At 40.5% G+C, this 13,704-nt stretch overlaps 2 protein-coding genes across 3 annotated transcripts; one reads left to right on the forward strand and one right to left on the reverse strand.

The window, feature by feature from the left end:
• Positions 1 to 313: 313 nt before the first annotated feature.
• nfrkb (nuclear factor related to kappaB binding protein) lies at positions 314 to 9,165 on the forward strand. 2 transcript variants are annotated; one of them, XM_087847280.1, is made up of 26 exons: positions 314 to 403; positions 741 to 872; positions 983 to 1,184; positions 1,281 to 1,408; positions 1,493 to 1,664; positions 1,850 to 1,954; positions 2,106 to 2,179; positions 2,267 to 2,348; positions 2,774 to 2,969; positions 3,094 to 3,205; positions 3,291 to 3,417; positions 3,524 to 3,601; positions 3,694 to 3,770; positions 3,917 to 3,963; positions 4,107 to 4,167; positions 4,264 to 4,438; positions 4,539 to 4,645; positions 4,844 to 4,967; positions 5,453 to 5,532; positions 5,634 to 5,827; positions 5,950 to 6,217; positions 6,312 to 6,491; positions 6,855 to 7,583; positions 8,057 to 8,163; positions 8,332 to 8,467; positions 8,597 to 9,165. In XM_087847280.1, the coding sequence occupies exons 1-26, from the start codon at positions 314 to 316 to the stop codon at positions 8,732 to 8,734; spliced, it is 3,921 nt and encodes a 1,306-aa protein (XP_087703406.1). In that variant the 3' UTR covers positions 8,735 to 9,165. The 2 variants fall into 2 exon arrangements, with proteins under 2 accessions (XP_087703406.1, XP_087703405.1); XM_087847279.1 differs by having other exon boundaries at positions 316 to 397; positions 731 to 872.
• A 33-nt stretch (positions 9,166 to 9,198) lies between these two features.
• Positions 9,199 to 13,620, reverse strand: tmem45b (transmembrane protein 45B). The gene is made up of 6 exons (XM_006799980.3): positions 13,495 to 13,620; positions 11,598 to 11,795; positions 11,312 to 11,518; positions 11,019 to 11,203; positions 10,327 to 10,469; positions 9,199 to 9,456 (listed from the first exon to the last, which is right to left on the reverse strand). Exons 2-6 carry the CDS (start codon positions 11,785 to 11,787, stop codon positions 9,345 to 9,347), a joined length of 837 nt encoding a protein of 278 aa, XP_006800043.1. The 5' UTR covers positions 11,788 to 11,795; positions 13,495 to 13,620; the 3' UTR covers positions 9,199 to 9,344.
• Between the last annotated feature and the right edge of the window lie 84 nt (positions 13,621 to 13,704).

Consider the following 13,704-nt stretch of genomic DNA (forward strand, 5'->3'; position numbering starts at 1 on the left):
TACATTTTGCCTCCGGACAGGTGTAATTTACACAACTATTGTTTTAGAGTCATTTTTAAATTTTTGGGTGGAACAGAACGCTCCTTACCTGTATGCAATAAAATTAGACGCAGACGATTTTATAAGCCGTACTATTAATTCGAACACTTCCATAAAATTAGACAGCTAATTCTGCACAAATAATGAATAACAGTAAATATGTTATTGAAATTACAATTCGGCAAAGTTATTAAGTTTTATGTTTGGTACAGCTACATACCAAGCACATACTTACTAATTTTCTTTAGAGGGCGGCAAAACCTCGGGGGCGAGTATGTCATCAAATATCAATAGAACAAGAAAGCAGTGCGTCGGTAAAATAGTTCCCTCTTCATTTCAAAACATAGAGCAAAGTCAGGTAAGAGCTACCAACAGTTTTTAATCACTTGCATCTATATGACCACAGTATTTTTCCATTTTGTTCTATTAGCCAGCATACTGCACAGAGTACTATCATTGGTGGCTAAGCTAAATACCAGCTTAGTGAGTAGAGACCGTATATAGACGCGTCATATTGAGCTTCCTGCTAGCTTAGCTTAGCACCTTAGCGTAGTTTGTTATGAGGTGTTTCGTTGCTGTGGATGGTTTTGCTTGCTTGCGCTACAACATTACCCCAAAACTATTTAATGAACAACGTGAATAAGTGAAAAGACGTATTCCGAGGGTTTGTGGTCATGTGAAATACTTGAAGGTGGGAACAGAGGAGAATGGACGCCCTTGCACACATGCTTTCGGACCCTCTTGATCCAAAAGAAGAGAACGATGAGCAAATCACCGAGGAGTGCATGCTGGGGAACTGCAGAGTGAGCCTTCCAGAGGACCTCCTGGAGGACGTGAGTTGTTTGGCATTTAGTTGCGAAATTATCCTCTTTTCTGCTGTTTCACGGTTCATATTTTGCTTCACATATCTTCATATGTTGCTGTTCACTTCTTTTTACGACAGCCTGAAATTTTCTTCTCTGTGCTGAGTGAAAGCACTTGGCGTGAAGTACTGACAGATTCCCAGCGGCAGCACCTTCGTCAGTTTCTGCCACAGTTTCCTGAGAACAATAGTGTGGAGCAGGACAGTACCATCAGTGACCTATTCAATAATAAAAATTTTAACTTTGGGAACCCCCTTCATCTTGCACAAAAACTATTCAGAGGTGCTTACCACTTTACTTTACTGCTGAGAAGAGTGAATGATGCTGAATTGATTTTTGAAGCAGTTACTCATCACATCTCTTGTTATCCCAACCCAGATGGTTATTTCAATCCTGAGGTGGTCAAGTACAGACAACTGTGTGCCAAGTCCCAGAGGAAACGACAGGTGCACTGCCTTCAGCAGTATTACCACAGGCTGCTGAAGCAGATCCTCGTCTCCAGAAAGGTATTTGTGTTTTTTAAGTTTGTGGAAGACTGCACACAGCCTCTTAGCTTCTGTCTGTGAGTTTTGATGTATTTCTTGTTGCAGGAGCTGCTGGACTTTGCAGTACAAAATGGTCTGGACTTTCCACATAAAAGAAGGTTACCAACGAAAACCCATGCCGAAATGCGGGAGGCAAGGGTGACAAGAAGATTGAGCCGCATAATGAAGGAGGTCAAAGCTGAGTGTGGGGACAGCAATGCTTCATCTGATGATGATGGTTTGTCTGGTCTTGGATGAGTGTTTCTAATGCTAATAACATTATTTTGTAATCTATGAAGCACTTCACTGACAGCTAACATGAATATGAAAAATTGAGAGGAAACTTAAACATACAGATTGATTGATACATCAATTTGAATCATTACAAGACTGACCATACCAGTTCCTTTGGATGCCTTCCAGATATATCACCATGGACTCCGGCACCTCAGTCACCCTCTTCTCCAACACCCACGGTCTCAGTCAGAGTGCTACCAAGCCTCTCCACTCAAGACATGAAGAGTACTGGTACGTGATCTGTCATGTCATCACATGTCATCACATGATGTACTGAATAATGTTACTGTGTTGTTTAAGCACAGGAAGTGTTATTTTTTTTTCTTTGTTACATAATTTGTTATCATTATTATTATTATTATTATTATGATTATCATAACAGAAAAAATAGAACTTGGTGAGCAGGACTTGAAAGTCATGCTGCAGAATCATCGTGAGAAGAGGAAGCGACAACCGGTAAGTTGCAAGAGACGGAGACAAAACGCATGATTCTGATAACGTTTGTTCACTATATCATTAATGACTTTTTTTTTAAATTCCTAGGACCATCCAGACTTGATAACCTCTGATATCCACCTTGGCGACATACTTTCAAGAGCAAACATGGGTCGTAAAGGGACTATGCGTGAGTAAATGTGTTTAAAATATCCACTTTTTAAATTTTTTAATGAAACATTAAAAAATTGATGACCTTTTTTGTTAGAAATCTACAAAGAGAACTCCAAAATTTAAAAAAAAAGCAACAAATAGGGGTTTAAAATTATATCGGAATAGAAGGCCTTAAATACTCATATACAGTCCACCTCAGCTTTCACAGCTTATGTCACAATGAAAAACATGAGTTGTACCTCGAGCTTCAAGAAAGACTTATGTAATAGTGAACGTCTGGGGAGGTATACAAAAAAGTAATGAAAACCTTTATGTCATCCATCTTCCTTAAAAGGGAGAGCATTGGAATGTGGAAACTTTGATACAGAATGTCAGTACTTTCAGATTACACTGTGACACTGTGATAATATTGTTTTTCTTTGTTTATTTTAATTGTCACAGCACTCTTCGATCTGTCTTTGCCTAAGAAGAAGATCAGAGATGAGAGAAGGAAGAAGAAAATGAGGACGATAAAAGTTGAATCCGAGGACACCTGTGACACTCTTGCACCTGCAGACACCCCATCAGCTCCACCAGCAAACATAATCAACTCCCTGCCAGATACACCGTCTACCCCGCTAACCAACATTAAAGAGGAGTGAGTCTAGGAAATTGCTGGCATCAAAAATTAACTGTATAGTCTGGCTAGATGATGGATCCTCTTCTTCTACTTATCAGTATTATTATTATTATCATCATCATCATTATTATTATTATTGCAGAGTTGTGGAGGAGTATCTAAGCAGTCCCGTTCCAGTTGAAGAAATAGTCGCCAGTTTTTTCAGCTTGCTGGAAAACATCTTGAGGACAGAAGGTCCTGCCAGTACTTCAGTGGTAAGTGCTAATTTCGGCCTGCATACATGTTTAAAGTTTTGTAACATCCCTGTAGAGAATTTAACACCATAATTTAACCCCTCAGTTGGAGGAGAAAGTTCAAATATGGCAGTCATCTCCAGCAAGTTCCATTAATGCATGGTTTTCTTCAGCCTCGTGCTGGTCTGACTTGGTTGTTCAAGCCCTGCAGTTTCTTGCAGGAGAGACTAAAAGTAAGTAGCAATGGTTACTCATACTAAAACAGTATTTTTTCCTCCGTGTTGGAGTGGGAAGAAATATCCAAGTATTTACCTCTGCACTCTTCTGTTTGTAAATCAGATGGCATGATGGCACTTCCCAGTGGCTTTTCTCCATTTGTGGAATTTTCTGATGAATGTCAACAGTGGAGGTGGATAGGTAAGCACATTCAAACCCAGTAATACCTGGCCTGAAGTAGTGCTTGGTGTTGGTGGTCGTTAAAGGAGATTAACATTCACAATTTCTTTTAGGTCCCACTCAGGATACAGAGAAGGATTTGAGTGCACTGTGTCAGTTGTGGTTAGACTCCAAAGATTTCATTGTCAAGGTAAAAAACAAACAAACATATATATATATATACTACAAAAAATGCAGTGTAAAGTGTGACTTTACAGTTTGTACAATGCTGTACGTTATTTGTGTTTTATCAGTTTTATCTCTGACAATATTTAAAAGGCTTTTTATCTTCAACAGACAGAAAATGAAGAAACATTAGAGATGACCTCTCCCACACCGAGACTGTAAGCTTCAGCAATTTATGATTTTATTGCTAATTTCATGTTTTCTGCTTGTTTCTTGAATTATCGTGACATTAAAGTTATTCTTAAGAAGTGTAATACACATATATGTAAGTTGTTAATTTTTTTGTCCCCCCTTCACACAGTTCAACTGATTATGTCGTGCGTCCCAGCACTGGAGATGAGAGACAAGTGTTTCAAGTCCAGGTTTGCTTTTGTGCTGCAACGTTTAAAGTGATCTGCACATCTGGCCTGACATACCCTCTCTGAAGTCCACATACTTTTATCCTTTTTAATTATTAGGAGCAGCAACGGTACAACCAGCCACATAAGGCTTTCACGTTTAGGATGCATGGCTTTGAATCTGTGGTGGGTCCAGTTAAAGGAGTGTTCGATAAGGAGATGTCACTAAACAAAGCCAGGGAGCACACGCTGCTGCGCTCAGACCGACCACCATACGTCACCATTCTTTCTCTGGGTTAGAGCTTCTGTTTTACGTGGATTCCATTGATGTGGGGACTCACTGCTTTAGCAGCAAAGCCATTCGTATGACTTTTGCCTCTTTTCTTTTTTTCTAGTACGGGATGCAGCAGCCAGATTACCTAATGGGGAGGGAACGAGGGCAGAGATCTGTGAACTGCTGAAAGACTCACAGTTTCTTGCTCCAGATGTCACAAGTGCACAGGCATGAAAGAGTTTTCCCTTCTTTTTTCCCCCTTCATTAAGTTTTTTCTCTTTGTCCCTTATCATTTTTCATAATTACAGAGGACTTCTTTGTTGTGTTTGATTATAAATTGACCACTTTTCAGAGACAGACACTGGCTTTAAACTTTAGCCTTTTAGTGACATTTTCCGTGAGTAAGGAGCTTTGCTTTCCATTTAGGTGAATACAGTTGTCAGCGGGGCTCTGGATAGACTTCACTATGAGAAAGACCCCTGTGTCAAGTATGACATCGGCCGCAAACTGTGGATTTACCTGCACCGCAATCGCAGCCAGGAAGAGTTTGGTAAGCCACAAAGCTTATTTCAAAAATATTTCTGGTTTATGGAGCTGCCTTAAAGAACAGTGTCTTGTTTTTACTCAACATCAGGATAACATTATCAGAAGACATTAGGAGCCTACTAAAATCTTACCCTTTCTTGCACAATATCTTACTTGGTTGGTTTGCTGGCTCTTTGCCCTGTCCACGTCTCCATGAAGTGTTACAGATTAACTCTAATTATCACCTTTATTGCACTTGTTGTCCTCGACTCAACTAACATTAACTGGTTTATTTCCTGCTTGATTCTGCTCCTGTTGTGTGCGTGAGTCATGGCACATTTAACATTAGCATCAAGCAAAATGAACTACCTTTATCATCTCTTTCCATCTGAGAGAAAATACATATTTCATTTGTAAAAGCCTCTTTAGCTCTGTTAGATACAGAAAATGACTTAATCACTGAGCAGTGGAGAAAAAAAACTTATTCTTTGGTTTATTTGTCCTATCCAGAGAGGATCCACCAGGCTCAAGCTGCAGCTGCAAAAGCAAGAAAAGCTCTACAGCAAAAACCAAAACCAGCAGCTAAACCTGTAAGTCCACAGGACAAAAAACAAACACCCAACAGCATTTACTGGGGGAAATAACCATTTACCAATTATTGTTTTGATTAATCTTTGTTTTTATGGTTTAGAAGTCTGGAAGCAAAGATGGAGGCAACAAAACTGGATTTTTGGAAGCAGGACAGGATATAGGTTCTAATCCCATGTCACCAATCCCGACGACACCCACTCCGAACACACCTGGAACCCCCAAATCACCCTTACCCTCCACAGTCACCACACCAACAAAAACCAGAGTCCCAGATACAATCAAAACCAGCCCAGGGTCAGTGTGCCATATGATTTTTTTTTTTCTTATTTATATTGTCTAGAACATACGTTTTAAATCATTTGTGCAATTTCAAATCAACTCTTGTCTGTTGCTTCTGCTCCTTCTTGTACGCCTAGTGTTCTTCTTGTGTCCCCTCCATCGTTGCCCCAGCTGGGAACTATTTTGCCCACAAGTCAGGCTTGTCCACCAGCTTCACAGCCAGTTACATCCCACGCAGCTCGTATAGTGAGTCACCTGACGGCAGGTTCTCTTCCACAAGTACGAGTCGTTCCTGCTCAGCCTGGCCTGGGGTCATCGGCAGGAAGTCAGCAAGCCACACTGGTACATCAGACCCCTCACCAGATCCGGATGCCAGTGTCAGTGTCAGCTAAAGGAATTTCACAGGTACCAAAAACAACTAGTAATTTTTAAAAGATGGATGGATGGTTGTTGGAAATGTACAATTAATTCTGTCTGTGTTTGTCGTGTATGTCAACAGGCTGTGGTGTCTGTGCCTTTAAGAAGTCAACCTGCTAGCAGTCCAGTCCAGGTTCCAACTACATTGTCTGTGTCAGCTGTAACTGTGGCCAAACCTCAATCTGGATCACCTGGTAGCCCAGCTAACAACCCTGCTTCTCCAGCTGTGCTGCAAGGAGTCACCAGCCCAAACATCAAACAGGTCGAGCATTTTCTTTTAACTGTGTATATATTTGGGTATCAACTATCTGAAGGGCCCTTTAATGAAGACGACTACAGTGCAACAGTGTCTCCGCCAGGCTGATAATCTTTGGTGAATAGTTATTTACCGCATAGGAGAGATGTTCCCTTAAATGTCAGATGCTTACAGATATACACATGAATAAACAAATTTCACTCCTTACAATCTCAGCGCAACAACTATAGTTGAAATGTAGTTTAGCTGAGTTGTATACAGGAAGAGGATGGTGACAGGAAAAAAATCCTTGAAGGCCGTTTACCATTTAATGATCCCATGATTTATTATTTGTATAATTATCATTATTATAATTATTATTATTTGCAGGTGTCTATCACAGGACAACTGGGAGTAAAGTCTCCGGGAGCAGGAATTCCTATCACAGCTACAAACCTTCGCATCCAAGGCAAAGATGTCCTACGCCTCCCACCATCGTCCATAACCACAGATGCTAAAGGCCAAACAGTGCTGCGGATCACCCCAGACATGATGGCGACACTTGCCAAATCCCCAGTTACGACCGTCAAGCTCACTTCTGACTTTCTGGGCTCTGCCTCCACAGGCGGCAAGAGCATATCAGCCACTCTTCACGTGACACCACCCCACCCTTCACCTTCTTCGGTGTCCAGTGCTGCATCCTGTACTGGGGAAGTACAGACCACTAAAGCAGGACACGTTGCCTCGACCTTGTTAAAGGCTGCAGGAGACACGACCATTCGTTTGATGCCCACGTTGGCTGTCACTGTGGCCGACCAAAAATCTAGGACCTTCTCCACTGTGACTTCCCCAGACAAGACTGGTGCCACAATTCGGATAATGCCGGGCTTGGGTGTAATTCCACAGAAACCAGGTCAGACCATCACAATGACCACCACCACTGGCAGTAAACCTCTCACAGCAAGTACATGTGCTAACGTAGTGACCATGCCTGCCAATGTTGTGGCCGGTGCTAAAGGGATCACAGTGGCTTCTGGAGCTTCGGGGTCACCTCTGACGCTAGGAACAGCTACAGCTACTGTGCGACAGGTCCCTACTACAGTTGTCACCACACAAACGGTTAGAGAAATATTCAGTGTTATTCAGTCAGTCATCACTATAACACACTGTTGAATCCAACAATGTTATCTAATGCATGTCTTAAGAAGGGTTTAAGTGTGAGATTTAACCAAACAGCTTACAGTTACTGAAAAGATTATCCCAACTATGTGTAATTATCTGTTAAAACTAGAACAGTTAATGTTTTAACAGGTTGGTAATTTATTGATTTACATGGTTTCCTCAAATGAAAACCAGGAACTGATAAGCAAGGAATGCATCCACCTGTTCCTCGCTTTCTCCAAACTTGCATTCAGCAAGTCATTTCACTGCAGAATACTTTTTTTTTTCTTTAGTGATCTATAATAGGATATTCTCAATAATGGGAATTTTGAATTTTACCTTATTTAAATGATTGCTTTAAGTGTACTGTAAAACCATCAACAACAGTGTCTCAATATGGCCCACACCATTCTGTTCTTTGAACACTGTAGGGGAAGTTACCCGCACGGATCACAGTCCCCCTGTCTGTCCTCAATCAGCCACTGAAGAGCAAGAGTGTTGTAACGACACCCATTGTGAAAGGAAGCCTGAACACAAAGTAAGGCTGCACAGATTTAGACTTTTCGCTTTCATTTTATTGGGAAGGTTAATGCTCTAAGATATGTTATTTCTGCAATTTGTGTGTTTTCTTGACATTATAACAGAAGTGCACATTTTTGCAGTTGCTTGATCTATATTTATACATTTCTCTCTCCCGTGCGAGCAGTATTAGCAGCCTGGGCAGAAACATCATTCTCACCACCATGCCTGCTGGCACGAAGCTGATTGCAGGAAACAAACCTGTCAGTTTTGTCACAGCGCAACAGTTCCAACAGCTTCAGCAGCAAGGACAGGCCACACAGGTTTTTGTAGATGCTTTTCATTTTTAGCACATATAGGGATTTCATTTTATAGTTTCTGTTCAGATCAATTATCTGTTTTAGTCGCCTCAAACAAATACAGAGAATTATGTACCATCTTTTCCTCTTCAGGTTCGGATCCAGACAGTTCCAGCGCAGCAGGTTCAGCACATGGCTGCAGGCTCCCCCAAATCGGTTTCAACAGTCGTAGTTACAACAGCACCTTCACCAAAATGTACACCTGATACTCCACCGGCTCCACAACAGTGATCTCATCCTGTCAGCCTACAATGACTCATAGATCAAGGAGGCTATATATGTACCAGGATTGTGTTTGTTTTATCCAATATTTATCAGAGTTTTAGTTCAGTTTGCAAGTTAAAAAACATAAAAGCCAGAAACCTAATTCTTCCCTAAAAACCCTGTTGCCTTTTTCTCCAAGTTGTAAGTATTACATGAAAATTTTGGTCATTTATTAACAAAATGTTACCTCCTGAATTTGTTTCTCCACATTGTTATAAACAAAATATATCATAAGAAAATTCAGCCTGTTTATAATCTTTCCATAGAAATTCCAGGCGCAAGTTTGTGGGAAAACTGAAAAGTCTCTTGATAACAACAACTTGTCAGATTGTATTAAAGTGTACTAATTCAGTTTAATATAAGCAAGTTGTGATTTGTTAATAAAATATTTCAATATATTGCATTTTTTGTAAAACCAGGCGATACACAAATATGAATTGTCCTTTTTAATATTTACAAACATGATAATAGTTAATTCACATGGATTTCAATCTTATTTTCTTTAGACATGTTTTTAAAAATAGATAAAAATAGATCAACATTTGAAAAACGAAATCAAAGTGCCATAAACATGCCTTCATTCTTCATCTGACTCTTGAAGCAAAGCTTTCTGAGAGGTCAATTCAGAGGATGTGTTACGCATTCCGATCTCTATGTCTCGTCCCCTTGCTGAGAATTGCACCACAGTCCTGTTGGAACAAACAGGAAAGTGTACATGAAGATTACACAACTAACACTGTCATTGTTGCCTCCTAAAGCTAATGAATTATTAATGACTATTAATTATTAATGATAATTATTACCGAAGGACAGTAAAATCTAATCAAAAGTTCCAAATGGAGACGAGGTTTAAACGTATCAGTGCCTCTTAAACCTAAACCTTTTTCTACCAACAACCGCAAGAGGATCCATAGATGCAAGACATCACCAGCAGTCAGTGTAAAATGTTACCCACCAATAACAGATAAAGACAAGTAATGCAGATTAATACAGGTTATAAGTTACCTGTATTTATCCATCTCCTTAAGGGTTAAGAACTACTAAAATAAGCTGCCACTAGCTGTTGGGTATTTATGAGAAATGTTGAATGTAAACAAAAACATGTTGCCTATATAAACATCACCTCAAAAAGCAGGTTTGGATGTCAGAATTCAAAAAAGGTGGCTTTCACCAAGCTTACAAAATGTTCAGGAAGTGATTTATCATGAAGTTTACTTGTCCTTGAAACCGTCCCCGAAAATCTTTGCTTCAGCTATTCTGAAATGTCAAGTGAACTAGTGATATCCCATTGAGGCACATTATGCTCTAATGAAAAATCATTTCAGAGTAAAATATGCAGGCTAAACCCTGATCAAGTTGCATTTTACAGGGAATAATAACCCGAGTACACGTATCATAAATGCAGGTGCACATGTTGTTCTGCCATGTTGTGACAAGATTTTAATTGTACCTGTTTTGCTGAATTCCACTTGTTCTGTTTTCTAACCAAGTCTGTGCAAACTCAGTTATTACACTGATCTGGTTGTAAAATTTGTGTATGTAAAGGATGAGATACTTACAACCAAACTACAGCTGAGGTGGAAGAGACTAAAAGCAGGGCCACAGCTAAATGCCAGCAGAAGCACATTGTGACGAACATGACGTTGGCGTGCTCGGTCAAGTTCCATTCCACTCCACTTGGTGGGTAAAGTACGAATCCAATCTGAAATGACAAATGTGTGATGAAGAAGCTAACTACCTATAATCATTATTAGCAAATGAATAAAAAATGTAAGTTAACGAAAAGTTTTCACAAAGGACAGTCCACACAGATGGCACCGAACTGGCCCTGATGTGTACAGAAATTAATTAAATCTACTGCTTGTCTAGAAAATGTGATTACACTATACAAGTAAATATTTTAAAAAGTGGTGTTGGTCCTCTAAGTGGTCTTTGTTTTAGTATTCAAGTGCCATGGCGATGCAGTGTTTAGCACAACGAGAAGGTTCCTGGTTTAATCCTCCTGGGGCATTTCTGTGTATAGTTTGCTTGGTCTCCCCACAGTCCAAAGACGTGCTTGTTAGGTTAATTGGTGATTGTAATTTGCCTGTCAGTGTTTGTGGTTGACTATCTCTATGTGATGGACTGGCAGCCTGTATAGGGTGTACCCTGTCTCTCATCCTGTGTCAGATGGCTGAACTGGACGGGTGGATAGATGTTGCTGGGTGTATAAACGAGGTGTTCTGCATCAGGCTCTCGTTTGGCTAATCACCTGGTAGAACCATGAACCCTGTAGGATGAACATGCATGACCCGAACAGCTCTAAAATAATGTTGTCTCTTATGAACATCTCCAGCATGATGCTGGCTGAGCCTCCAAACACCGCCACCAGGAGCAGGGTGTGGATGTGGGCGTCCAGAAGAGGTCGACTGTGCACATGGTAGTAAAACAGAAACCCTGTGTGAAATAGAGTCAAACACAAAATATAGCTCAAATACATGTTAGCCACTAGGAATTATGGTGAAAAATATTGTGCAACTAAACCCTGGCTTTCTTACAGCTTACCTTCAACAAAAAGAGCTAACGAGAGACCAAAGCGACCCACTCCTCTTGGCACCAGTTGGAATTTTGTACTTAAAATCAGAGCTATTCCAGAAATCCCAAAGAACAGATACATTGTGCTGTGCTGCCAGTTCATCAACTTAATCCACCCGCCGTCGTTGTAGAGATGAGCATGTGGCCCGTCCACCACAAACTGCTCAACCATAATACCTGTGACAGGACAGCATCAGTGAAATTAGAACAGGTGGACGCACACAACTGATGAATATATATTTACAGAAAAACTGACCAATAAAAGCAGCAAATATCTGGAACCCTCCTTCAATGTAGTCCAGTCTTTTAAAGATTGGCGGAAAAGTCTGCCGTCCTTTTGGCTGGTTTGTCCTCCAGTAGTGTTGGAGAACATATTTCACTGTTAGCCAGAAGCCATAGAGCAGGAAAAAAGAGCCAGGAATAGCGTGTCCTCCAAAGTTGGCCATTATCAGGCCTGAAAAAAGAAGAAATGTGCCTTAGTCATGTCATACATTGGGACTCAAACGTTCCAAAAAGTTAAACGTTTCTCTCATCAGTCCACACAGTAATTTCCCAAAAGCCTTGGAGATCATAAAGATGTTTCTTGGCAAATTTGAGACAAGCCTTTGTGTTCATTTTGCTTAGCAGTGGATTTTTTTCCCCTCCTGATGTCTCTTTCTTATTGCTGAATCATGAACTCTGACCTTAACTGAGGCAGGTGAGGCCTGCAGTTCTTTCCATGTTGTTCTTGCTCTTTTTGTGACCTCCTGTATGACTCATGAATGCACTCTTGGAGTAATTTTGGTAACACTGCTGGGAAGGTTAACCACTGTTCCAAGTTTACTCTATTTGTATATAATGGCTCTCACCGTGGTTCACTGGAATCCCAAAGCCTCAGAAATGGCTTTGTAACCTGTTCCAGACTGATGGATATCAATGACTCAGCTGTCTCTTTAGATTGCGTTGTTGTTTTCTGAGATCTTTTAACCTGCTTCACTTTGTTAGATAGGATCTACTCGAGCGGTTTCTTGATCTAACATGTCTCACAGGCCTGGGTGTGGCTAAAGAAATTGAAGTCAATAAATGTTGTAATTAAGGTAATTCAGGATTTCACAAGGGGAGCAATTCCTCACACAGGGCCAGGTTGGGCTGCATAGCTCCCCCCTTTTAATGAATGAAATCATCATTTTGTATTCACTCCAGTTATCTTTGACTAATATTAAAATTAGTTTGATGATCTAAAAAAAATAAGTGTGACAAATATGCAATATATTAATACACCAGGATGAATGCAAACATAGTATATACGAAATGCAGCGTTGAAAGTTCAAAGGTATTAGCTTTGAGGTTAAAGTGCAGGCTCTTAGTTCCGCTTTATTGAGATGATAAGAACCTGGCATTTAAGGGAACGAAATCAAAATAGATAGCCACATTCACAAAAGGCTTTTTCAAAGCAGCTGGCATTACATAAAAACAAATACAGTGCTGGAAACTGCTTTCTACATACAATAGGGGGAAAGCAGCGATTAATTTATAACATGTCCTGTCTGATTAGGGCGGCGCCTGCTGAGCGTGTTCTTTGGTCCGGATGACATTTGTTTTGCAAAACTGAAATTCAAATGAAAGAGGGTTTTTTGATAGAAAACGTGCAGCCTTTCAAATCGGAAAAAACAAAACAGTATTAAAAGCTTAACAAGTAATACTTTAACGACTAACTGAAGTTACTAAGAAAATGGGAAAGCGCAATTATATTGTTTTGGCTTAAATTCTGCCGCTGACCCATTAAAGTGAAATCTAAAATCAGACGCAGTGAACATGTAACACGGGCTTTTTTCACTGCTCAAAGGGAAAACTTCTTCCCCCTGCTTTTAATGTTAGTGTTGGAGACACGGGTGTGTTTAAGATCCGCGTGTTCGGTTAGTCAGACAAGTTTTTCTTGATCAGCACTGCCTGGCGTGATGTTACTGAACACTTTTCACACATTGTCCAACATTTCCAACACTGTCGACGTGTATGGAGGCAGATAGCTCTGAGACTGTGAAATCAGCTAAGTCCAAATAATGTTTCGACACAATAAATACGCGTTTATCTAAAGTCCAGTCAGCCTATGGAACATCAGCATCTGTACCGAGGTAAATCTTCAACTGAGTACATGCTTGATAAAATCAACATACCTTAATCTCTGCGGCTAATTCCCAAATACAACAAATTAATGTCGGCAAACCGCCTTGAATGAGAGCTCCCTGCTGTTTGGAGACCTGTGCACACCTGCTCCCTGCACCTCTAACCTGCACTGACGGATCACACAGAGCCCCACCCCTAGTTTGCATAAGTTTCAGTGACCAAGTGACATCTCCCTGAGAAACGGGCAGAAAAACAGAGGC

This window comes from Neolamprologus brichardi, chromosome 10 (assembly GCF_056152115.1).
Source record: "Neolamprologus brichardi isolate AB-2024 chromosome 10, ASM5615211v1, whole genome shotgun sequence".
NCBI classification, from domain to species: Eukaryota; Metazoa; Chordata; class Actinopteri; order Cichliformes; family Cichlidae; genus Neolamprologus; species Neolamprologus brichardi.

Coding starts and splice junctions, on each gene's coding strand:
- nfrkb (XM_087847280.1), top strand. CDS start 314: ATGTCATCAAATATCAATAGAACAAGAAAGCAGTGCGTCGGTAAAATA. Junction 1,185..1,280: donor TGCACAAAAACTATTCAGAG/GTGCTTACCACT, acceptor ATCCCAACCCAG/ATGGTTATTTCAATCCTGAG. Junction 2,180..2,266: donor AGAAGAGGAAGCGACAACCG/GTAAGTTGCAAG, acceptor TTAAATTCCTAG/GACCATCCAGACTTGATAAC.
- tmem45b (XM_006799980.3), bottom strand. CDS start 11,787: ATGGCCAACTTTGGAGGACACGCTATTCCTGGCTCTTTTTTCCTGCTC. Junction 11,519..11,597: donor GATATTTGCTGCTTTTATTG/GTCAGTTTTTCT, acceptor GTCCTGTCACAG/GTATTATGGTTGAGCAGTTT. Junction 9,457..10,326: donor ACCTCAGCTGTAGTTTGGTT/GTAAGTATCTCA, acceptor TTGTTCCAACAG/GACTGTGGTGCAATTCTCAG.